We start from the raw sequence: 22803 nt of genomic DNA on the forward strand, positions 1-22803 counted from the left end.
CAGGAAACAGCTCAAAGCGATTTAACGACAATAAAAGCATAAGCTCCCCTGATAGTGTCCCTGGCAAGGAATTTGTTTTCATTTTTCTGAACGAGAAAGCAAAACACTCAATACTGTACAGTACAATTTTCCAGAAGATGTCTTGTTTTAACTAAAGACGGAGCAGAGAAATCCGACTCATTGTAAAACATGTAAAACAATCACAGCAAAACAACCAGAAGTCTATGATTTCTGACGGAATCTATGGTCCTGTGTCAGACTTCTGATTATTTCACTCATGTAAAAAGGCTATTGGGGGGGAGGGGGGTGAACTTGCCAAATCATGAAACTGGAAAATTAAAATCACATCGAACCTGCTAAGTATGTATGATAATGAAAAGCTGGTCGTCTTGTTGACATTTTCATGCATGAAAACAATTTTAAATCCAATGCTGATAGATATAGACTAGGATCTTAAATCCACACTTTCTGAATTCCCTCTTCTGTATCAGTATTAAGTGTATTTTATTGTTATTATGTATTATATTTATATCCTGTCTTTTTCTCCAAGGTGCTCAGTGTCAGTCATGGTTCTCCCCCTCCTCAGTTAATTCCCACAACAACCCTGTGAGGGAGGATAGAATGGAAGGCAGTGAGTGACTGGCCCAAGTGAGCTTTATGGCCAAGTGGGGATTTGAACCCTGGTCTCTCGCACATCATTCTATCGGGACAGTTTATTTGAAAACTTTAAATCAACATGATTGATTTCATTGGGGCATGTTATGACCGGGAGTCTCAGCAAAAACAACAACAACCCTAAATCTGTTAAATTACGGTTTGAATAGATTTCTTTTAATTGTTTTAATTACTTTTAAAGGATTACCTTTTATATGTGTTAACATTCGGTATTTTATCAGTGTTGTTTTACTTTGTGTAAGCCACCTCGAGTCCCGGTTTGTAAAGCTGATCAATGTTTTGGGTTTTTTAAAAGGGGGGAACAGGAAATAATATCAACTGGGAAGTGCCTCCTTTGGTTTCAATGGGCCAGGTAACTCTCAGGTAAACCCATCTAGGAAGGGTGCGCCGGAACAAGTCATCACGAGGTTTGATTTCCCACCCGGACAGAAATCGAAAAGCACCCACAACAGGCGCTCTCGTCTCTCGCGAGCTCCGACGCTACCTTCGCCACAATAAGGCGGAGGAGGAAAAGGCTCGTTCATTGGCCCTGATTGGCGTCTGTGGGCGGAGCCAGGAGGGGAGAGCGGTTGGTGCGCAGGCGCGGAGCGACCATTGCTTCTGACAGCAACTGCGGGCACATCTCCGTCGCCATCATGTCGATCTTCACACCCACCAACCAGATCCGCCTGACTAATGTGGCCGTGGTGCGCGTCAAGAGGGCAGGGAAGCGCTTCGAGATCGCCTGCTACCGGAACAAGGTCATGGGCTGGCGGAGCGGCACGTAAGTTGACCGGAAGCGGGGGCGGGGCGGGGGCCGGAAACGAAGAGATTGAGATTGACAGATAAACAGCCTCCCGCAGTTTATTGACCTAATGGTTAAAACAGAGGGTTTATGAGCATGCACAGAGTGGAAGGCTAAATTTCTGTGCCTGCTTACTCACATAGTTTTTCGATGGTATGTATTGTTTTATTGATCGTTTATTACCCACCCTTCACCTAAGGTTCCAGGGCAGGTTAACAGCATTGAAGCTCAATATTAAAAAGCTTATTAATTAAAGTAACAGCAGCCAGTGCTGTTGAAGCAAGCATAATATCCAAGTGCCTAATCTTGGTGTGGTTAAAACTGAAATTCATATCCGGTAGTGTAGTGTAGTGTAGTGGTTGGAGCATTAGACAAGGACCTGGGAGACCAGAGTTCAAATCCCCATTCAGCCATGAAGCTCACTGTGTGGGAGCCAGTCACGGTCTCTCAGCCTAACCCACCTCACAGGGTTATTGTGAGGATAAAAAGGAGAAGGGGAGAACTATGTACATGAGCTCCTTGGAAAGACAGGTGGGATATAAATGTAACAAATAAATAATAAGATGTAGTGATGATCACCAACTTGGATGGCTTTAAACGAGGGTTAGACAAACTCACAGAGGATAAAATAGCCAGGGACTACTAGCCCCAAAGGCTATGTTTTGCATCCATTGTTGGAGACAGTATGCCTCTGAGAACCAGTTGCTGGGCATCACAAGTGGGGAGAGCACTGCTGTTGCACTCGGGTCCTGCTTTCCATTAGGGCATCTGATGAGATCAGGATGCTGATCTCATGCCTTTGGCCTTATCCAGCAGAGTTCCTCTTAGGCAGTTTTGTAGTAGTTGCCACCTTAAAGTGCTAGCAAATGACTGACCATAATGTTCTTAGTATTTGCATCCAGTCCTTGTGTGATTATTCCAGAATGTGCTTTACTCATAAAAAAAAAATTTCTTAGGGAAAAGGACCTTGATGAAGTCCTGCAGACACACACCGTCTTTGTGAATGTCTCCAAGGGCCAAGTGGCAAAGAAGGAAGAGCTGGTCAAAGCCTTTGGCACGGAAGACCAGACAGAAATCTGCAAGATGGTAGGCTCTCAAGGTGTCTGTTGGCAGGCAGACCGCCTCCCCTCTCTTTCTCTTGTTAAAATGCCTTTGGGTCATTCTTTAATGCCACAATGAGTACGCACAGTGGTCAGGCCAAGTTTGATAGTTGTAATGTCAAGCAACTTGGTTTGAAGTCAAATTGTGTGGGAAAAGGCATCGTGTTTTGCAAGACCTGACAACACATAATTGGCGGCATCAGCAACCCCCCTTTCAGCCAGCTTCAGTTTGATTTATTACGGCCATTGGCCCATATCGAAAACAATACATCAAAATTTATCCATAAACAATACAATTTAAACAGTTAAAATCCAAGTTAAAACACCCATATAAAACCAATTTTACTTCAATTAAGTAAACACTATACACAATAAGCTCCCTTTCAGCCAGCCAGAAGAACCCCCCTTTCAGCCAGCCAGGCCCCATCTGTACGTGTACCTGTTCCACATTTGACATCGTATGTGGCAGGTATAGGGCTGAAATGGCCTCGTGGACTAAATGGGGAGAACTGGTGGGCCAAATTAGGCCCATAGGCTAGAAGTCCCCCCACCACTACCATAGTACAAACTTGCAATTTCCCCCCAAAACATTCAAGCTAGTCATTCTTCCAGGGCTTGCTGCCTGGGGTAACCTGTCTGGCTGTACCTGAAAATTTCAGAAGACTGGACCAGATTTTTGCAGCATCCAAACACAAAGCTTCTCTCTTTCAGATTCTGGCCAAGGGAGAGCTGCAAGTGTCGGATAAAGAGCGGCACACGCAGCTGGAGCAGATGTTTCGTGACATTGCAACCATTGTGGCAGAGAAATGCGTGAACCCAGAAACAAAGAGGCCGTACACAGTCATCCTCATTGAAAGAGCTATGAAGGATATTCACTACTCAGTCAAACCTGGGAAAAGCACCAAGCAGCAGGTAAGTGACTTCCACAGGAGACCATCTTATCTCTAGTGGTGTGCCATGCTAAGCTCCTGAATCAGTTTTATTTTTATTTAAGAGTATTTTATTTTAGCCTTTGGGGGGGCAAGCCCATAGGAAGTACCCATATTCCTGCTCCAACTTCTCCAGGTAGGGTTGGGAAATTCTTCTGCCTGAAACCCTGGAGAACCACTGCCAGTCATTGTAGATCAAAGGTTGAAATTGTATAAAGCAGCTTCCTTTGTTAATTAGGAGCAGTGCAGTGATCTCTCTCTTGCTGCTTTTGAGCTGGGGAAGGAAGCCCACTGGAAGTGATTTACCTTCTACTCTTCCTGGGGGGCCAAACAGTAGTCACAGTTAACGGAGCTTAACTAGAGACAGTGATTAAGTAAAGTTTTGAACTAGGACTCAGGACATCCAGGTTCAGTTCCCTGCTAGGCCAGCCAATCTCTCTGTATCAGATTTGTTGGGAAGAGAAAAGGGGCGGAGGAGAGCTGCAGGTGCCAGGTGTTAGTTAGGGCAGCATAAGGAAGAGATATTGGACGTGGAGCAGGGAACCAGTCCATTTTGTAATTTTATATATCGTGGAATTTTACATATCATAACTTTGCTGTTATTTTTATTGATTACAGTCTAGTAACGATTCATTGTAATTGTTCAGAATGAATTTCTGTTTAATTATTATTTGCTGCTATTCTGAGAAAGAATTTTATTGTATAAGGTTACATTCTAAATGGATTACTGAATGTTTCTTCACTTGATATAAGTTATTTATTTTAAAGTCATGTTTTTAATTATGGTTTATTGGCCAGATCAGATTGCTATAGTATGTTTGATCTTTGCTGTATATTTTGTACACTGGTACCTCTAGTTGCGGACACGATCCGTTCTGGGGAGCCGTTCACACCCCAAAAAGTCCGCAACTAGAGCAGCACTTCAGCGCAAATGCGGAGTGCAATAGAGCGCTTCTACGCATGTGCAAAGCGCACAGAACGCTTCTGCGCATGCGGTGAAACCCGGAAGTGTACACTTCCGTGTTCGCCGCGTTCGCAGGCCGAAAAGACACAACATGAACCTAACACAACACAAGGTATGACTGTATTCTGTGTGGCTTGTAAAGTGCGAAGGCCTTGCTTTTGAAGTGTCAGAGCCCACTGTCCCTCAGTTGGACAAGTAAGCCTCTTGATTTTCCCCACAGGCCTTGGAGGTAATCAAGCAGCTGAAGGAGACTATGCAGATTGAGCGGGCGCACATGCGTCTCCGCTTTGTCCTCCCCCGGAAAGAGGGGAAGAGGCTGAAAGAGAAGCTGAAGCCCCTGATCAAAGTAATCGAGAGTGAGGATTTTGACGAACAGCTGGAAATTGTAAGTCAAAGAGACATTTTCTGGAGGGGGAGGGGAGGTAAGTGATTCCTCTGGGATCCCTAATCACATGCAAGGAGCCATAGAGATGGGGAGTCACCTTTACAGCCTAGCCATTTGCATCTTGGCTTGTGAGGGGGCCCAGTGGATTCAGTAGGGCCTTCTGCTGGGTAAATCAGTGTAAGATTGCATCCATAGGCCAGACCAATCAATGAACGGTTGTGCAGATTTTTAGCAAATAAATGTTAGAAGAGGCCTGCTGGATCAAGCCTGTGGTGCATCTAGTCCAGCATCCCATTCTCACAGTGGCCAGCCAGGTGCCTGTGAGATACCAGCAAACAGGATTTGAGCCCAAGAGCATTTTTGTCTCCTGCGGTTTCCAGCAACTGGCGTTCAGAAGCATTGCTGCCTTCAACTGTGGTGGCAGAGCAGAGGCATCATTGGGTGCCGTAGTCACTATTGGTGTATTCCCTCACCTGGTGCCTGCCCTTCAGGTGTTGTTGGACTACACTTCCCATCAGCCCCATCTAGTCCATCATACTGTGTGAAATTCACAGCTGCTAAATGTGGGTGATGGATGGCTAGTGGCTTAGATGACTTTAATTCCCTTTGAAACATATTTGAGGAGGATTCTGCAGGTGGCTGAATGGAAGCTTCTGCTCAGAGGCCTCTTGCCCTTTTTGTGGGCTTCTTGGAGGCATCTGGCTGGCTGCTGTCAGTTACAGGGTGGATGGCTAGGTGAAGGCACCTGGATCTGACCCAGCCAAGCATTTCTCCATGAGATGCAACCTGTCCGGTCTGATGCAAATGCCAATGTTACAGGTCTGCCTTGTGGATCCAGGCTGCTTCCGGGAGATTGACGAGTTGATCCGGTGTGAGACTAAAGGCAAAGGGACCCTTGAAGTGCTCAGCCTGAAAGATGTGGAAGAAGGGGATGAGCGCCTGGAGTAGCCGCCAACCAATCTCACCCCAACCCCAGCAAGAACTGTATTAAAGGCTCTCTCACGTCGCCTGTTTGTGGGTTGACCTTTGCTATTTTTCCCAATTCTTGTTTGAGCTTTTCTTTGGGTGTTAATCCCACCCCAACCTTGGTGAGTGGTTGCATTTGAAGGCAACTTGGAGAATAAGAACCTTCTCATTTGAGTCGAAAGGTGGGAAGCCCTCCCTAGTCGGGTTGGTTCTGCTGGGACTATTTCCTCGTTCTTTGAGTGCTTAGCTACAGGGGGTCGAGGGTCCACAAAATGCCAAAACGTCTTTCCTTAAAGACTGAAGAATTGCAGCAGGCTGTGAGCTGGGACCGCCACTTGTCAGAGAAGAAACTGACCATAGCCACTAAAAATAAATGGAAAAGCAAGCATTGGCAGGCCTGATCCTGTCACAGCCTTAGTATGCAGCCCCCCTTCCCAGTTGCCTTTTAGTTGCTTGCTGTGAAGGGCAGTGACAAGAAAATGTTGAACGCGGTCTTCTGTGTGTGTGCCATGGAACCAGCTTGTGGGTTGCTGGGCCGGGAGGAAGATCTGTGTGCCCAACCTTCTGCAGCTGGTTTTGAGTTCCAGCAGCACCACCGTATGCTTTTAGTGGCTGCGGAGTCATTGTTCATGTTGAGGGACCCGTCAAAGCACTGACCAGACACAGAAAAGCCAAGCTCCAGAAATAATTCTTCAGATAATTTATTTTGGAAAAAAGAAAATTATATTTACAATAACTTAAAATATATCAGTATTTATTTCATAGATCAGCCTCTTGATCTATGCAAAAGGCCCAGCCTGGGCTCCAGTGACTCTCTACCCTTCCCTTGAGTTCTTTCCATTCATTGTACCAATTGATGGTTTGGCGACTAGACCACACAGGTGAAGACAATTCAGGTGCCAAGTAGAAAATGCCAGGAGGCCCTTAATTTCCTGTAGATAAGTTTGGGGTTACAGTCAGATTCCCCCCCCCCCAAAAAAAAGCATTTCCTGCCTGAGTTCATGTCGTTCTCTAGCTCTCTGCAGAGAACGAACTGCAGACTATTTGCAGGCACCTCTTTGGGAGCTGCTGCACCTTTAACCTCAGATACTAGACACTAAGAAAGAGAACTTTATAAGGCAAGACATTGTTTTTTCCTTCTAATGTTGCACTGATGAGATGCCATGAAACTATGTTTTATGCATGAAATAGGGAAGAGTCACCCTGATGTCATCCGTCCCCCATCCCTGTTATGGGTGCTGCTGAATAGGGAACACCTGTGGGCCTCCATATGATGATGCTGTGCTTCTTGGTCCCCGTGAGCCTCAGCCATCATTGCCAAGTAAGGTCAAAGATGCAGAGAGTTGTCCAGCAACCCCTGAAGGGCTGCAGTTTCTCCATTCCTGCCTGCTCTTAAGGAACACAGACACAGCTCCCCAGCTTTTGGAGGGGGGGGGGCAGACGCTCGCTAGAAAGAGCACTGATTCCTCCACGTTGCGTTGTTTGTGAGTGCAGAGGGGAGCTTCTGATGAGAGACTTGTGTTATTTTGGCCTTTACAAAATATAAAATGCAGAATCTTCACATTGGATACTGACATTAAAATTAGCTTTCTGCTGACTCCTCTTCCTCCGTCTTTTGTTTCAAGCCTCTTTCTTTGTGACTGTTTACAAACCCTAACCCTTGACTGAATGGCTGATACGCAGATTCTAACTAAGCAGTTCCCTGTGCATGTTTACTCAAGGACAGGTCTTGGTGTGTTTCTATAATCCTAGATGCTTACTCCCAAGTAAGCCCCACGGAAAAGAATGGGAGTTACTTCTAAGTGGGCACCCATAGGATCAGCCTTCTCACAATCTGGTCCCCTCTATGATAGGGGCTTCAACTCCCATTCCAAGCAAGATTTCTAAAACATACGTTAAAGCCCACATCAGCTTGGGAATACATATGGCATAGTCGTTTTAAACCGCTTTTAGTTAACTAGGAGATTTTTTGCATTTCAAGTTTTGTCCCTTAATTCAAAGCCCTTTGTCATCTTTTAATTTTTTTTTTAAAAGGCATTAATAATAGCTGCAGAATTCTCTACATTCATCACAATACTTGTGAACATAACCATCCACACAGATTCCTAAATACACAGGACCTGATTCAGTTAAGTTCTGATTACAGCCCCATTTCTTTTCAGTGGAACACGGAGCTGGTCACAACAAACAGCTTTCAGTTCTTAGAAGGTAAGTCCCACTATGTTCAGTGGGACTTATTTCCAAGTAAGCTTAATTGCTGATTTAGTCGCAACTAACTTTAGCCAAATTGGGGCCATACCTTAATTATTATAGAACTGTGCGTAAGTGTACCTATTGAAATGCTGAGTCACCACTAAATACATGAAGTTTTACTATACCTTCAGGTTGATACCTGAGGTGTGGTGGGGAGCCCTACCCACCTCTGGTGCATCCAGTATCACCAGATCTGCTTTTGAATGCAAGAAACACATCCTGGGAACCAAAGTAGGGCACAGATGTGGCAGGTTTCTACAACAGTCTAGGATCTGAGAGTAGCTTTTAGACTTCCTCAAAACAAATGGTGACCTAGCTGCAGACAGTCACCTTAAGGTGCTTCAGATATAGATCACGTCTGTTTTGTGTTGTTGTACCTGAGTGGAGATAGAAAATAAAGTTATTTCAGCTTGAAAAAGCAGGTGTAGGACAGGATTTGGAACTGAAAAGACAGAAACACTTTTGAAAGCCGCAGGTAATGTTATGTACACAGAGATAGCCACTAGATGGCTTTAAGGAAGGAATGGATGAGGGATGGAGAACCTGGGGACCTCTGGATGTTGTAGGACTCAAACTCCCATCACTCTTCAGGTGGCATGGCCAGTGTTTAAGGATGAAGGGAGCTGAAGGCCAGCAACATCTACAGCAAGTGTGGGAAGCCTTTGGCACTCCAGATGTTGCCAGACTACATCTACAAACTACAAGTGTGGCCACTTGCCAGGGATGATGGGAGTTGTGGTTCAGCAACATCTGGAGTGCCAAAGGTTCCCTACATTTGATCTCATGAAACCAACAAGTTCTCCAGCCAAATCCATAGAGGACAGGCCTATCAATGGCTGTTAACCACAAGAGCTACAGTAAGTGGAACCTTCATGTTCAGAGGCAATATACCTGAGTGCCCATGTGCTGGAACCACACAAAAGGGTGAGCCATGATCTTCAGGCCTGACACTTGAGCACTCAGCAGCACCTGCCCAAAAGCTTTCATTGGAAATAGTGTCACATTCCATGGGAATTTGCGCCGATTCTGCGCACCAGGTTTTGTGTGAATATCTCAGTCAAAATAGCACATAAGCAGCCCAAGAGAGCAGCTGGCAAAAAAGACACAATTTGAACCAGGAAGTGTAGAAGATCGCCAAGCTCAGTTACCTTAATGTGCTTCCTTATTCCCACATTACTGGCAGCCAGGGCGTCTATCTCAAAAGAGGGTTTTTCCGCTGGCGTTCTGGGCAGAGAGCTGTTGGTCACTTGAAGTGGGCACGGCACAAAAGGCTGCTGCAGGCTGTCCAACAAGTCCACTTCAAAGGGGTTCATCCACAAAGGAGTCTTAGAAAAACAACACACACATTGGCCATTAACATCCTGCTAAAATCAGGGTGCATCTATACTGCATCCATTTTGAACCATTTTAGTCTGTTTGATCCTCATGACCCCCTGCTCAAAAAAAGACTTCAAGGAACGGTAGTTCCGTGAAGGCACCAAGCACTCAATTTTCTACAAAAGAGATGCTCAGCTCCTTCACAAGTAGGCTCAAACCCTGGAAAGTTTCTACCAGTCAATGTAGATGCTACAGAGCTGGATGGACCAAGTATCTCACTCTGTATGGCAGCTTCCTGTGTTCAAAGAGTAGGGAAGCAAAAATAGGAACCCAGGAAGTTGCCTTATACTGAGTATAAGACCTTAGGCCCATCTAGCTCTGCATTGTCTACACAGACAATGCGGCAACGGCTCCTCAGGGTTTCAGACAAGTGAATTCCCAACTATACCTAGAGACAATGGGGATTAAACCTGGGATCTTCTGCATGCAAAGCCGATGCCCTACCAGTGAGCTATGGACCTGTCCCTTTAAAATGACTTCTTCCCCAATGTTCAAGGAGTCCATGGTTAGGTCTCAGCCAGGTCCTGCTAGGGACCAGGTTGGTGTCTTTCCCTGGAATACCACTCTCAAAAGCACATCAGTGCCACTAAGTGCCATAAAGAAGAGGCTGCAATATTAGTTCTCAGTATAAATGCAGCTGACATTGCTAGATACCGTACTTAAAAGGCTCAGGTCAAGTCACCTGACACAAAATTGACTCTGAGCATCTTAAGGCAGTATGAAGCAAGGTCTCAGGCGCTGCTCTCTGCAGTGCATCCCTGTCACTCTTAAAAGCAAAGCTTTTAAATTGATTAAAAAGAGCAGGGGAAGTGCAGGCGATTTGGGCCCCAGTGCAAACAAATTCTGGGATTAAGCCCCATAAGCTACTACCAAACTGTCCCTGGGGGCTCACTTAGCAGCAGCTCAAGAAAAATGCAGATAATAGCGCTCACTGTCCCTGCTACATTACCAGCTCAGAGCTGGATTCTTCCACCTTCCCAGTGATTCCAGCTGGTGGACTGGTGAGCATGGCTTGGGGAGCAGGGCTAACCTTCGTGGGCTGGACCCCTTCATGTGCCAAGATTGGCCCACAGACCAGAGGTTTCCCAGCCTTGTGGTAACAAGTTACTGTGCTATATTTTGCATACAATTTAATTATATTTTTAAATTTGTTTTTAATGCTGTGTTTTAATGCTGTAGCCTGCCCTGGGACCTTAGGCTGAAGGGCAGGTAATAAATAATAATAATAATAATAAATAATCTTGCATTTCATTCCTTCCTGGTTTTACTGCTTTCTCTCACACACAATCCTATCTCTTAGAACCATGTCCACATCATGAACGACACTTTATAACAGGGGTATCCAACAGGTTGATTGCAATCTAGTGATTGATCGTGGGGTGATTGCGATCCAGTGATTGTGATCCCCCGATGGCCCCCCATTCCAAAAATATATTTAAAAAGCTCAACAACTTTGGGTCATCATCCCCTAAAAAAAAGATCAGCAACTTTGACAGGTAGATCACTGCCAGTTATTTTATAGTGGGAGTAGATCGTAGTCTTGAAAGTTGGACACCCCTGCTTTATAAGATGCACAAAGTGGACTCTAGTCCACAAGAGACAATTTGTTAAGGTGCCGCAAGGCTCTTCTTGATTTTGCTGCAACAGGCTACCCCTCTGGAAATTAAGGATGCCTGAGCTGTTCCTGTTTTTGCCTGACAGCCTGCTCGCTGAAGGCAACTCACCACCATCACCACTGGCGACTGCCAAGCACCAGGCCCAAGAGACCTCTTGTCTCTTCCAGCACAAGCCTTTCCGTATACATTAGAGAAATCTGGGAAATAAAACGCTTGGCTGCAGTCCAACCTTGCACATCTTCCCCGAGGAACGGCCCAGCGACCCAAGGACTTCGCTCCAGTGCGAGAGGAAGCCTGCGTGTCTCTCTTCGACTTTCAGGGCGTGGATTTCGGACTTGAGTTCTTTCAGCCGATCCTCAAACTTCCTGCTCTTATCCAGGTAATCTAATCTGGGTGGTGGTGGAGGGGAATAGACAAACACAAAAAGTTTAGGACTGCCTACATCTGTCTGTTTGGTTGACAATATTTGGTAAGTAAAAGGGGAGGACAAAAGTCTGGAGAAAGTGCACTCCCACTCTTAAAATCATAAAGTTGGAAGGGACCCCAATGGTAATCTAGTCCAACCCCTGCAATTAATACTAATTGTTGTATCTTGGCTCCCAAACGCCTTGGGAGTCTAACATTCCGGCTCCCAAACAATCGAAAACCAGACTTGAGTGTTTTGGAAGCCGAAAGTTCAACAGGGCTTCTGCAGCTTCTGATTGGCTGCAGGAGCTTACTGCAGCCAATCAGAAGCCGCTCTTTGGAAGTTGAACATTTCGGAAGTCAAATGGACTTCCGGAATGGATTCTAATAAAATACAGGGCAGTCAGTGAAGCTGAATGTCAGAAGCTTCAGGGCAAACAAAAGATGGAACTCCTTGACAAAGAGCATTGTGAAACTAGGGGATTCTCTGCCGCAAGATGTAGTGACAGCCACCAACTCTGACAGCTTCAAACAGGTGGGTAGACAAGTTCATGGAGGGGATATTGCTATCCAAGGCAACTAGACACAATGGCTGTGTTCTCCCGCCCCTGTTGGAGGCAGTATGCCTTCGAGTACCAGTTGCTGGGAATCACAAGTGGGGAGAGTGCTGCTGTTGCATTCAGGTGATGCTCACAAGCTTTCCTTTGGGACCCCTTTGGCCTGGTTGAGCTGATGCAGAGTGCTTCTGCTTCTGGTGGCAGCATCTTGATTGGGAGCTCAGAAAACCTCGCCTGCTGCCCTTGAAGCTGACCCAGAAACTCCAGCAGGTGCAGAATGCCACGGCGAGGCTCCTTATGGGGTCCTTGCTGCAGGATCACATTCATCCAGTGCTTTACCAACTGCACTGGCTCCCGGTGGAGTACTGGTGCTGGTTTTGACCTTTAAAGCTCTATGCGGCCGAGGACCCACGTACCTACGGGACCACCTCTCCTGGTATGCCCCACGGAGGACCTTAATGACAACATTTTGGAGGTCCCAAGCCACAAGGTGGTTAGGTTGGACTCACCTAGGGCCAGGGCCTTTTCAGTACTGGCCCCAACTTGGTGGAATGCTCTGTCACAAGAGACTAGGGCCCTGCGGAACTTGACATCTTTCCGCAGGGCCTGCAAGACAGAGCTGTTCCACCTGGCCTTTGGTTTGGACTCAGTCTGAACCTTATGTTTCCCTCCCCTTATGGTTTTGACTTTTAAAATGAGGCTGCATTTTAAATTGCATTTTAACCTGTATTTTAATTTTTTTTCCCCTTATTATGTTTTTACTGAAATGTTATTCGTGTTAGCCACCCTGAGCCTGGCTCTGGCCGGGGAGGGCAGGGTATAAGTAAAATTTATTATTATTTATTATGATTATTTTCAGTTCCTACCTCTCTCGCTCTATCTCCAAGGAAAGCCTCTTCAAGTCAATGTCCCTTAAATCCAGTTTTATGGATACTTTGTCAGGGCAGGCATCCCTGGCATCAGCGGAGGAGGGCTGGGTGCCCTTGGCAGCATTCTGGTGACAAAACAGAGAGGAAGGGTTTGAAACATCATCTGAAACCCGGAAGGCTTTTAGACAGAACAGTTTTTAAGGGGACAGTAGTGGTTATGGCATTCGACTAGGACCTGGGAGACCAAGGCTCAGATCCCCACTCAGTGATGAAGTTCACTGGGTGACCTTGGTCCAGTCACAGTCTCTCAGCCTAACCTACCTCACAGGGTTGTGGTGGGGATTAAATGAGGAGGAGGTAGAACCATGGACCCCGCCTTGAGCTCCTTTGCAAAAAAAGTTGAGATATAAATGCAATAAATAAAAATACACCGAGTGGGCACAGAACATCTTCTAGGAAAGACAGTCTTGGGTGATGGAAATTCTGATTCAGACTCATAATGCCCCATCTGTGGCACTTGTGCCTGGAACCTGGTGCCAAGTCCAGGGACAGGCTCCAGTTCTGGCCTGCAAAGGGGCTTTAAGACCCACTGGATGGACAGAGACTGGCTTAGGAACATACAAGGCACCTCAGCCACTTTGATCTGCAGAACTGGCCTTTTGCCTGCTGTCCGAACAAGTTTACTTCTTGCACATACAATGGCTATAAACACTGATAAGAGGGAGCAGCCAGGTTGGCTCATTTCATAAAAATTGCTTAGAGGGCTACCTGCATATTTTGCTAATATGGCTACAGAATTACTTTTTAAAAATGAGAACACTGAGATTTTGACATGGATGCTAGCTGCAGCTAGCATTTCAATAGCCCAGCAAGGAAAGACGTTGAAAAAAAATCTGCATTTTTCTGTGTAGTATAAGAACTTGTGGCTATTGTGGAAAGAACTGCACATAAACTGCATGTTTCCAGGGGGAGGATGGAGGATCCAGAATGCTTTTATGTCATCTGGTGGGATTGTATTTCCTCTGCTTCAGACTTAGATGATGATGATGATGATGATGATGATGATTTACTAGTGGCTTTCAGCAAAATATAAAAACTCAATAAAACATCAAACATTAAAAACTTCCCTATATAGGGCTGGCTTCAAATGTCTTCACCAGCTCAGGAAATATGGATGTCTCAATTTAGATGGTGCGCAGCCATTTCTTTCTCTTATTATTTATTGCTTGTTTGCTTTGTATATGGTATGAAGTAATACCCTGCTCCCAAACTTTTGCATTGTTAATAATGGTAATAAAGGAAATGTTAAAAAAAAGAACGCAAAATCTTGGGAACCTGCCCAGGGGGGCAATAAAAGCCATTGCAGGCCTCTTAGCAAACCCCACACTTCCCTACCAGGAGAAAGACTTACAGAAGGAGGATTGAGCTTGCCAACATCCTGGAGTTTCTGCCTGGCTTTTTCCTCTGCATTTCTGGCTTCCTGCAGGTCCTGTTTCAGATGTTCAGCTTCCTTAGCCCTGCCAACCAAGAACCACCACCATCAGTGCTCAAGCAACCCCATAATGCTAAACTGATGCACTGGAAATTGCCACGGGCCTTACCTAATTTTCAATGCTTTTATTGATAAATATTCATGATTCTGTCAGCTGCCTAAGTGGTGCATAATTTGTATGAAATAATAATAATATCAAAATACAGATTTTATCACAAAGTTATTTAAGTACATATTTTATCTGAATGTATGCCTTTCTAGATGTACCGTATTTTTCGCACCATAGGGCGCACCGGACGATAGGGCGCACCTAGTTTTGGGAGGCGGAAAACAAGAAAAAATTATTCTGAACCCCAGAAGCCAGAACAGCAAGAGGGATCTGGCTTCTGGGATACCGTGTGGCTGTTCTGGCTTCTGGGGTAACCGTGCCAAGCCTCTTCAGGGCAGCGGGATGAAGGCTCCCCCTGCGCAAAGAGGCTGCGCAGGGCTAAAGCAGAAGCCAGGACAGACGCGTCGCTGAAGGAGCACTACGCCTTCTCTCTCTCTGCCCAGCGCCCCTCCTTCACAGGAGAGGTGCTGCGCAGAGAGGGAGAAGGGGCATCGCCCTTCAGCAAACCTGGAGAAGGAACAGAAGGAGACCCTTCTGCCGCCCCAAGCCTCGCGCGCAAGGCTTGCAGACACTCGCCCAAGTACGGGGAGCCCTCCGGAGGGCTCCCTGTGCTTTGGGCAACAGGCTGCCGCCCCAAGCCTCGTGCGCTCGGCGGGACCTCCCGCCGGGCGCGCAAGGCTTGCGGATAGCTTCCTGAAGCCTGGAGAGCGAGAGGGGTCGGTGCGCGCCGATGCCTCTCGCTCTCCAGGCTTCAGCGAAAGCCTGCATTCGCACCATAGGACGCACACACATTTCCCCTTCATTTTTGGAGGGGAAAAAGTGCGTCCTATGGAGCGAAAAATACGGTATTTTATTGAAAAACATGTGTTTTTAATGCATTTTGGTACATTTCTTGGAGCCAGGAAGAGAGTTGCAAAATCCAAAGGATTATGACATTCCAATCCATGTATTAGTCTGGGAGGTGAGAACTAGCACTATTCATTTTAAAAAAGCAGGCTGGGTCAGCTGAATTAATCCTGACAAATACATCGAGCTGAAAGAGGAATTGGGAAAGAGTGCCACTCTTCCTCAACTTCCTCCTTCCTCTCTATGTACTTTTCAAGGGGCCATCACAAACAAACCTGATCAAATCTGAAAGAAGGACTCAAGGAAATGCCCTCCAAAGACAGAAAAACGTGTTGGAGGCCATCCTAAGCAGCGTCCAGCCAGCCCCAGAAGCCCCAAAGCCCACTGAGCATCCCGCCCCAGGCCTCATCACCTTCGGTCCGATTCTTTCACCAGCTTCATGGCAATCAGTTCTGCCTCCCGCATTTTGTGCTCCATCAGAAGCTTCTCTTCCTTGGTTTTCAAGGCGGCCATCTCCAAGCGATGGCGCTCCTGTTCAGCCTCGGCGGCATTCTGGGCCAGGAGTTTGGCCTCCTCCTCAGCGATCTGGGCCTTCTCAGCCAAGAGCTCTGCCGCTGCCTCCGAACGGCGCTGAAGAGGGATTTTGTATTGAAAAGATAAAATGCACTCAATAATGACGAGAGACCTGGGCAGTGGCAGCATTTGGGAGTCACACTGGGGCTGGAGCTGCCAGAGCCTGCTAAGCGCCCGTAGCTGCTCCTCTGCCTGTTGGGCAATCGGCATGGCGATTGGGGGAATCAGTGGTGGCAGACGGTGGACAAGGATCACCTGCTCACCCCACCAAAAGGTCAATAGATCATGGTGATCACCCAAACTTACGTTGAGCCACCAATTGTCCAGATTTTTACTTCTTGAAATATGGCAACCCTAGGCCCCACTGCCATGGCTCACCAAAGCCTCATTGGCTTGCCGGGCTTTGTCTTCCACCTCAAAAAGGCGCCGCTCCAACTCCTCCTTCGCCCGCTCAGCCTCCTCCCGCAGCTGCTTCTCCCTGGCCAGGCGCTGGTGCTCCATCTGGGGGAATTGGCAAGGCTGACCATGAGCAGAGCCGCTTCGCAGGAACACTGCGCAGCCCCCTGAGCCAACAGCTACAATGCCCATCTTAATCTTGCTTCTCCCTTACCAAACACTACATTGTTTATTCATTTATATACCGTCTGTATGCCAAAATGGATCCCATGCTATGAACTGTAATATATCATGAAAGCCTCCTTGCAAATAAGTCCACAAAAGGTGGTTGCCATATTTGACTTCTTTCAGTTTTTCTGTTCCAGTATTCTTCCAACCAAGATGACCCGTGTGGTTCCCACCTGCTCATTTTACCCTCCCAACCACCCTGTGAGGCAGGCAAAACAGAGAGAGAGAGAGAAAGAAAGAGGTGGGTGGATGGTGTGACCTTCTCATAGTCAACCAATGAGTTTTCCGGCCCAGGAGAGATCTCCGCAAAGAGGCAGCAGGTTGAAGCTTTGTGACAACATTTGAAGCAGATGTTTCCCCAAAAGCTCACCTTCTTCCTTGCTTTCTCCTCCCGAGCTTGCGCTTTCATTTGCTGGATCTCGATGGGATCCACTCGCCGCCTCCTCATAAACAAGTCATGGTTTCCAATGAACAGCTGCATGATCTGTGGGAAAGGAAGGCAAGTGTAACCCTCGCTGGATCCAACTTCAGCCAGCATCCTGATTTTCACAATGGCCAGCTGGAGATATACCTGGGAAGCTTACAAGCAGGGTGCAAATGCAACTGACTCCCCGCCCCCTATGTTGTGATCCCTGAACCACACCCCACAGGCTGCCCCATTCAGTGAGCGAACCTTAGCACCTCCTATTCTGGTCTGAAGAGGCTGCCTACCTGCCTTCCTCAGTCAGAGGATGAGTCTCCACTAACATCACCATCCCTTCCACATCATGAAACCCAGGGCTTCCTTGCAGACAAGGGCCCTTCAAGACAGCATAGCCAGCTCCTCCAAGGAAGTGCTGTTCTGGTTACAGGACAGGCTTTCCCAGCTTGCTCCAGGCTCCAGGTGGCCTCAACACTCTGCTGAGACAATGTCTCCCAAGCACTCGGCTCACAAGGCCCACTGGGAGCTGGCTGTGGTACTGACTTTACCCAGCTCAGCAAGCCCAGAAGAATATAACGTAAGAGGATCAGAAGAGTCTGCTGGATCAGGCCAAGGGCCCATCTACTCCAGCATCCTGTTCTCACAGGGACCAACCAGATGCCCATTGTGGGCAGCAGGATTTGAGCACAACAGCATTCTTCCCTCCTGTGGTTTCCAACAACTGGTATTCAGAAGCATGGCTGCCTCTGACTGTAGAGCCAGGACACAGCTATCAAGGCTAGTAGCCATCAACAGACCTCTCCTCCCTGAATTTGTCTAATCTTTTAAAGCCGTCTAGGCTGGTGGCCATCATTGCCTCCTGTGGGAGGGAGTTCCATAGTTTATGCACTGCGTGAAGAAGAAACAGGTTTGACATCTTTTGCTTCTCCTGTGGCACACAATACCCTGTTGGTGGTTCTACAGCCCCGCCATTCAGAGGTGCTTGGAAGCTCAGTTGAGCTAAACTAGGGTTGCCATACGTTCGTAATTTCCTGGGCATAGCTGGGATTCGGTCATTGGAAACAGTGTCTGGGTGAAAACCTCAACAACTTTTGTGCCCATATTTTCACTTTTTGAAATATGGCAACCCTAACTAGAGATCCATCTAATTCCGCATTTATTGGGTTTCCAACAGCCATCATCCTGATGCCCCAGGGAAGTGAACAGGCAGGGCTCAAAGGTGATGGCAATCCCATTAGACCTCACCATGCATGTAGTTCTTATTGCCCTAAGCTCTGACTAAAGCCGTGGTTCCCAACATGGGGGACCCAGGGGGAGCAATTTGATTTTTAAGGGGGGGTGCAATTTGAGAATGAGTTATTAACAGTAAATGGCCTTTTAGGCTTCCTCCACATGAATAGGAGTTCACATTTTGAATAATAAGAATTATATGTCAATGGGGGGGGTGTCAGGATTTTAGAAATGCTTAGCTAGGGCAAGGCCAAAAAAAGGTTGCAAACCACTAGACTAAAGGATCCTGATGAGACAGCGAGACAGAGGCATATGTGACCACATGCTTACAGACCAGTTCTAAGCTCATGATTCCCCTGATGAGCCTGAATTTATCTCTTTCCCTCCCACCCTTCCATAGGCACTAAGAGACCAGCTACTGCTTCCTTCCTACAGAGGGAACCACCCTGAAGGAGACAGCCAAAAGGAAACCCTCACCTGTTTGTTGACTTTTGGCTGTGAGGAGAAGAACTTAAAGACTTCAGCCTTCTTGTCAATGGGCTTAATTGTGAGCTAGAGAGAGAGAGAGAGAGAGCAAAAGGATATACAGGTGATCTTCATCACTTCATTCACATGCAAAGCCTTTATGTGGCTGAAGCACTGCTTTCCCATAATTAGATGCAAGTGGAATAATAAAAAAGAGGGTCCACACAGCATTTACCATAGTGCTAGACCAGTGATTCCCAGAGTGGGTGGTACTGCCCCCTGGCGGCTCAGTGGGCAGTGGGGTTACCTGGGGGCACTAAGAGACAAGGGGGGGCTGAAGAGGAGCCCCTCTGAACACGTTGATCGCTTATTTATGATTCACCAGAACGAAACACTTCCCTCGCTTCGTATTTGAAGTTTTACTTTTCTTACTGCTTTCCAAGCTATTTCCATTGGTCACATTCGTTTATACTGATGATGCTGAGTTTTCACAAGCCACAAGATTGGTAATAATAGCTACTGATTTTCTTAATTTTTTTGTTGCCATGCGTCTGTGGTAGGTGAAGGTTTGCACATGTTTGGTGAGTAGTTATATATAAATATGTTATGCTATAAAATTCCTTCACCCTTACGTCTTTGTTAGTCATGTGATAAGAATTTACTTCTACACCACCAATTCGTTACACAGGTGAGGGAACACCTTTTAAATAAAACATGAGACCAAGAGACTAACAACAATCTCAGCATCCTGTAGGGCAGGCATAGGGAAATTCAGCCCTCCAGATGTTTTGGGGCTACAACTCCCATCATCCCTGACCACTGGTCCTGTTAGCTAGGGATGATGGGAGTTGTAGTCCCAAAACATCTGGAGGGCCGAGTTTGCCTATGCCTGCTGTAGGGACCTGGTTTATTAAAACTATTGCAAAAATATCCCTAAAACCAGTGCATCCCCCTAAACATTTTGTTAATCTTTGTACTTTTGTCCATTTACTGTATTTATTTCCCCCAAATGGTGATTTTTCTTGAGTCAAAACGAGAGTACCCCTAAATATTTTTTTTTAGAAAAAAGCACTGCCTAAAACTATAGGCCAGCCCTGCTAACCAGCTGCTCAGCAGAACTTCTAGATAGAAAAACTGCCATGAGGCACATTATAAGAAAACTTATATACATAGCACACAAAGAGTTGTAAACTTTAAAACATTGTTCTCCCTACATCAGGAAAGGTTGCAGGTCATGGGATGTAAAACACGTATAGCTCCATACTGATATATGCTCCCCCACAATTACTCTGGGGTGCCCCAAAGCATCTGCTCTCCGCTTTTGCACTTTAACCTCTGTTACCTTGACAGCCATGCCTTCAGTAGGAGCTATTGACACTTCAATCTCCTGTCTTACTTCCCTGTTCCCAAAACATGTCAAAGAGCTTCAAGGAAAGATCAACAACCCAGTGTTAAGTCAAAACAGGCATAGCCAAACCTCCTGAGTGACCATTTCATTTGTGCCTCTCTGTGGTCAAATAAGGAGAGGTGGAATGCAGCGTATGAGAGCCGCAAAATGCACACAAAAATCAAGCCTAATGCATTCTACCTAAAAGGTTAAATGCAATTAATACTGCGAGAGTTAGAACAAAATCTTTATCTATATCCAATATTCAATTGAATAACACAATTTTTACATCAGTCAGAAAGCGTAAAAATATTTTTTCACGTTATATATTATTTGCTGAATTTTATTGTGTTATTATCTTCCTTAGTGGGTCAGCAAACCACTTTTTGGAATGATGCTTTTCCATAGGATAGGGTAGGGGACTCTGAGGATGAGTTTATGGAACCAAGGGGACAGTGGCCAAAAAAAGTTGGGAAACACTGCTCTAGACTATCCTGAAGTGCATATCCCCATAGCTGAGATCCTTCTATCAGTTGCCATACCTTCTCAGCTGTCGGTTAAGTTCTTGTGGAAAAGTGGAAAATTAAATGAATTTCATAGACAGAAGTGGAGCCAGAGCATAAAGGCAAAACCCAACCTTCTCCAGTTCTGCCACCCCTTAATAAAACACACCTACCTACCTACCTACCTACCTACCTACCTACGGGACACGGGTTGCACTGTGGGTTAACCACAGAGCCTAGGACTTGCCGATCCGAAGGTCGGCGGTTCGAATCCCCGCGACGGGGTGAGCTCCCGTTGCTCAGTCCCTGCTCCTGCCAACCTAGCAGTTCGAAAGCACGTCCAAGTGCAAGTAGATAGATAGGTACCGCTCCGGTGGGAAGGTAAACGGCGTTTCCGTGTGCTGCTCTGGTTCGCCAGAAGCAGCTTAGTCATGCTGACCACATGACCCGGAAGCTGTACGCCTGCTCCCTCGGCCAATAAAGCGAGATAAGTGCCGCAACCCCAGAGTCAGTCACGACTGGACCTAATGGTCAGGGGTCCCTTTACCTTTACCTTTACCTACCTACCTCTTTCTCGCTGTAGGAAATGTTCCTGATGCTGCTCCATTCAAAAGATTTGTTTGGAGAGAAGCGGTTGTTGATGCTGTAGACATGGATCCCTTTGGCATCGACGCCAAGCAGAAAGTCTGTACAATTCTTCTTTTGCTGCAGGAACAGATGTTGGAGGCAAATGTCCAGAGTGAAGAAAAGAATCTCTTTAGCCAAGGCTTGACTGATTCTCAGGCATCAGTTCTCAGACACAGCCTGAGAATGGGCCAGGTAGGAGGCTGAAAGTTGGCTGCTGGAGCCTGAACCCAGATAGCAAACTAAGTGAGGCACCACACACAAAATTAGCAATCACACAAGTGGCTTCTTCAAATAAATTGCTGGGGATTCCATCCTGATTAGGGCTGGGCCATGGGAGTGAATCAGGAGCCTAGAACTGGGAGTCAGAACTGAAGAAGCATCTAGATCAGAGCAGATCACAGGGAAACCAAGATTCAGTACAAAAGAGCATGATGGAACACAAGTCACACCAGAGATCAGGTAGACCTGGTGGTTCAAGCAAGGCTCAGTGGCAAAGCCATCCCTTACAAGCTCCTTCCTACCCAATGGGAGCCAAAGGTCAGCCTCTGGAAGTGTTTGGGACTTTTTAAGTTTAGGGGAAAGGCAAATAAGAGGTGTCATGACAAAATATCTATGCATGGTATGGAGAGAGTGTACACAGAGAATATTTTCTCCCTCTCATAACATTAGAACTTGGGAACATCCAGCAAAGAAGAAGAAGAAGAAGTTTGGATTTGATATCCCACTTTATCACTACCCTAAGAAGTCTCAAAGCAGCTAACAATCTCCTTTTCCCTTCCTCCCCCACAACAAACACTCTGTGAGGTGAATGAGGCTGAGAGACTTCAGAGAAGTGTGACTGGCCCAAGGTCACCCAGCAGCTGCATGTGGAGGAGCGGGGAAGCGAACCTGGTTCACCAGATTACGAGTCCACCGCTCTTAACCACTACACCACACTGGCTCTCATCAAAGCTGAATGTTGGAAGATTCAGGGCAGATAAAAGGGAAGGGTTACTTCATGCAGTGCAAAGTTAAATTATGGAACTCCCTCCCACAGGAGGCAGTGATGGCTGCCAACTTGGATGACTTGAAAAGACGACTGGGCAAATTCAAAGAGGAGAGGGCTCTCGATGACTGTTAGCCACGATGGCTCTGCTCTGCCTCCACAGTTGGAGGAAGCAATGCTTCTGAATACCAGTTGCCGGAAACAACATGGGGAGGGGAGTGCTCTTGTGCTTTTAATCTGCTTGCTGGTTTCCCATTAAGGCATCTGGATAGTCCCTGTCAGAACACGATGCTAGACTAGGTCAGCCATTGGCCTGTCCCAGCAGGTCTTCTCCCCTAAGAAGCTGCAGTTGTGCAGCTAGCCACATGGGGCACTGGTTTCCAGCAGGAGACACTCCAATGCTTTGCCCCCTTGCTGCAATCCAGATCTGGATGGACACACGTAGGCCTGCTATTTGTGTTTCCAGGGGGAGCCTCCCCCCGCCCCATGCAAAAAAATGCACAAAGCAGTCACAGGAAGCTTGATTTGGATTGGCACCACAGCAGAAGGCCAAGGGTGAAAGGACCCCTCTTTCTCCCACTCTAGGGCTCTGATCCAATTTGGAGGGCTCATACTGGCAATTTACTCTAAAGATGTCATCTATACACTTCCTAACTGTCTG

At 46.6% G+C, this 22803-nt stretch overlaps 2 protein-coding genes across 4 annotated transcripts in view; one reads left to right on the top strand and one right to left on the bottom strand.

The window, feature by feature from the left end:
* Nucleotides 1-1222: 1222 nt before the first annotated feature.
* On the top strand, nt 1223-7400 carry SBDS (SBDS ribosome maturation factor). Its single transcript, XM_079954621.1, has 5 exons — nt 1223-1438; nt 2416-2545; nt 3271-3471; nt 4673-4837; nt 5657-7400. The coding sequence occupies exons 1-5, from the start codon at nt 1311-1313 to the stop codon at nt 5783-5785; spliced, it is 753 nt and encodes a 250-aa protein (XP_079810747.1). The 5' UTR covers nt 1223-1310; the 3' UTR covers nt 5786-7400.
* Nucleotides 6489-22803, bottom strand: part of LOC307203614 (merlin-like) — a 30810-nt gene continuing 14495 nt past the window's right edge. For 2 of the 3 annotated variants that reach the window (XM_079954535.1, XM_079954534.1), the window contains exons 9-17: nt 21098-21235; nt 18653-18727; nt 16895-17008; nt 16279-16401; nt 15740-15957; nt 14292-14397; nt 12878-13005; nt 11279-11438; nt 6489-9381 (exon numbers count right to left, since the gene is read on the bottom strand). In XM_079954535.1, coding sequence (XP_079810661.1) covers nt 9055-9381; nt 11279-11438; nt 12878-13005; nt 14292-14397; nt 15740-15957; nt 16279-16401; nt 16895-17008; nt 18653-18727; nt 21098-21235 — 1389 coding nt within the window. In that variant the 3' untranslated portion in view covers nt 6489-9054. The remainder of the gene's footprint in view (nt 9382-11278; nt 11439-12877; nt 13006-14291; nt 14398-15739; nt 15958-16278; nt 16402-16894; nt 17009-18652; nt 18728-21097; nt 21236-22803) is intronic. The other variant, XM_079954536.1, reaches the window with a different exon arrangement.

Source organism: Podarcis cretensis, assembly GCF_951804945.1.
Source record: "Podarcis cretensis genome assembly, chromosome: 15".
Lineage (NCBI taxonomy): Eukaryota > Metazoa > Chordata > Lepidosauria > Squamata > Lacertidae > Podarcis > Podarcis cretensis.

Bases quoted from the DNA above. Each gene is read 5' to 3' on its own strand.
- SBDS (XM_079954621.1), top strand. From the start codon at position 1,311: ATGTCGATCTTCACACCCACCAACCAGATCCGCCTGACTAATGTGGCC. The intron at 3,472-4,672 runs GTAAGTGACTTC...TTTTCCCCACAG, and splicing joins GGAAAAGCACCAAGCAGCAG to GCCTTGGAGGTAATCAAGCA. The intron at 4,838-5,656 runs GTAAGTCAAAGA...CCAATGTTACAG, and splicing joins TTGACGAACAGCTGGAAATT to GTCTGCCTTGTGGATCCAGG.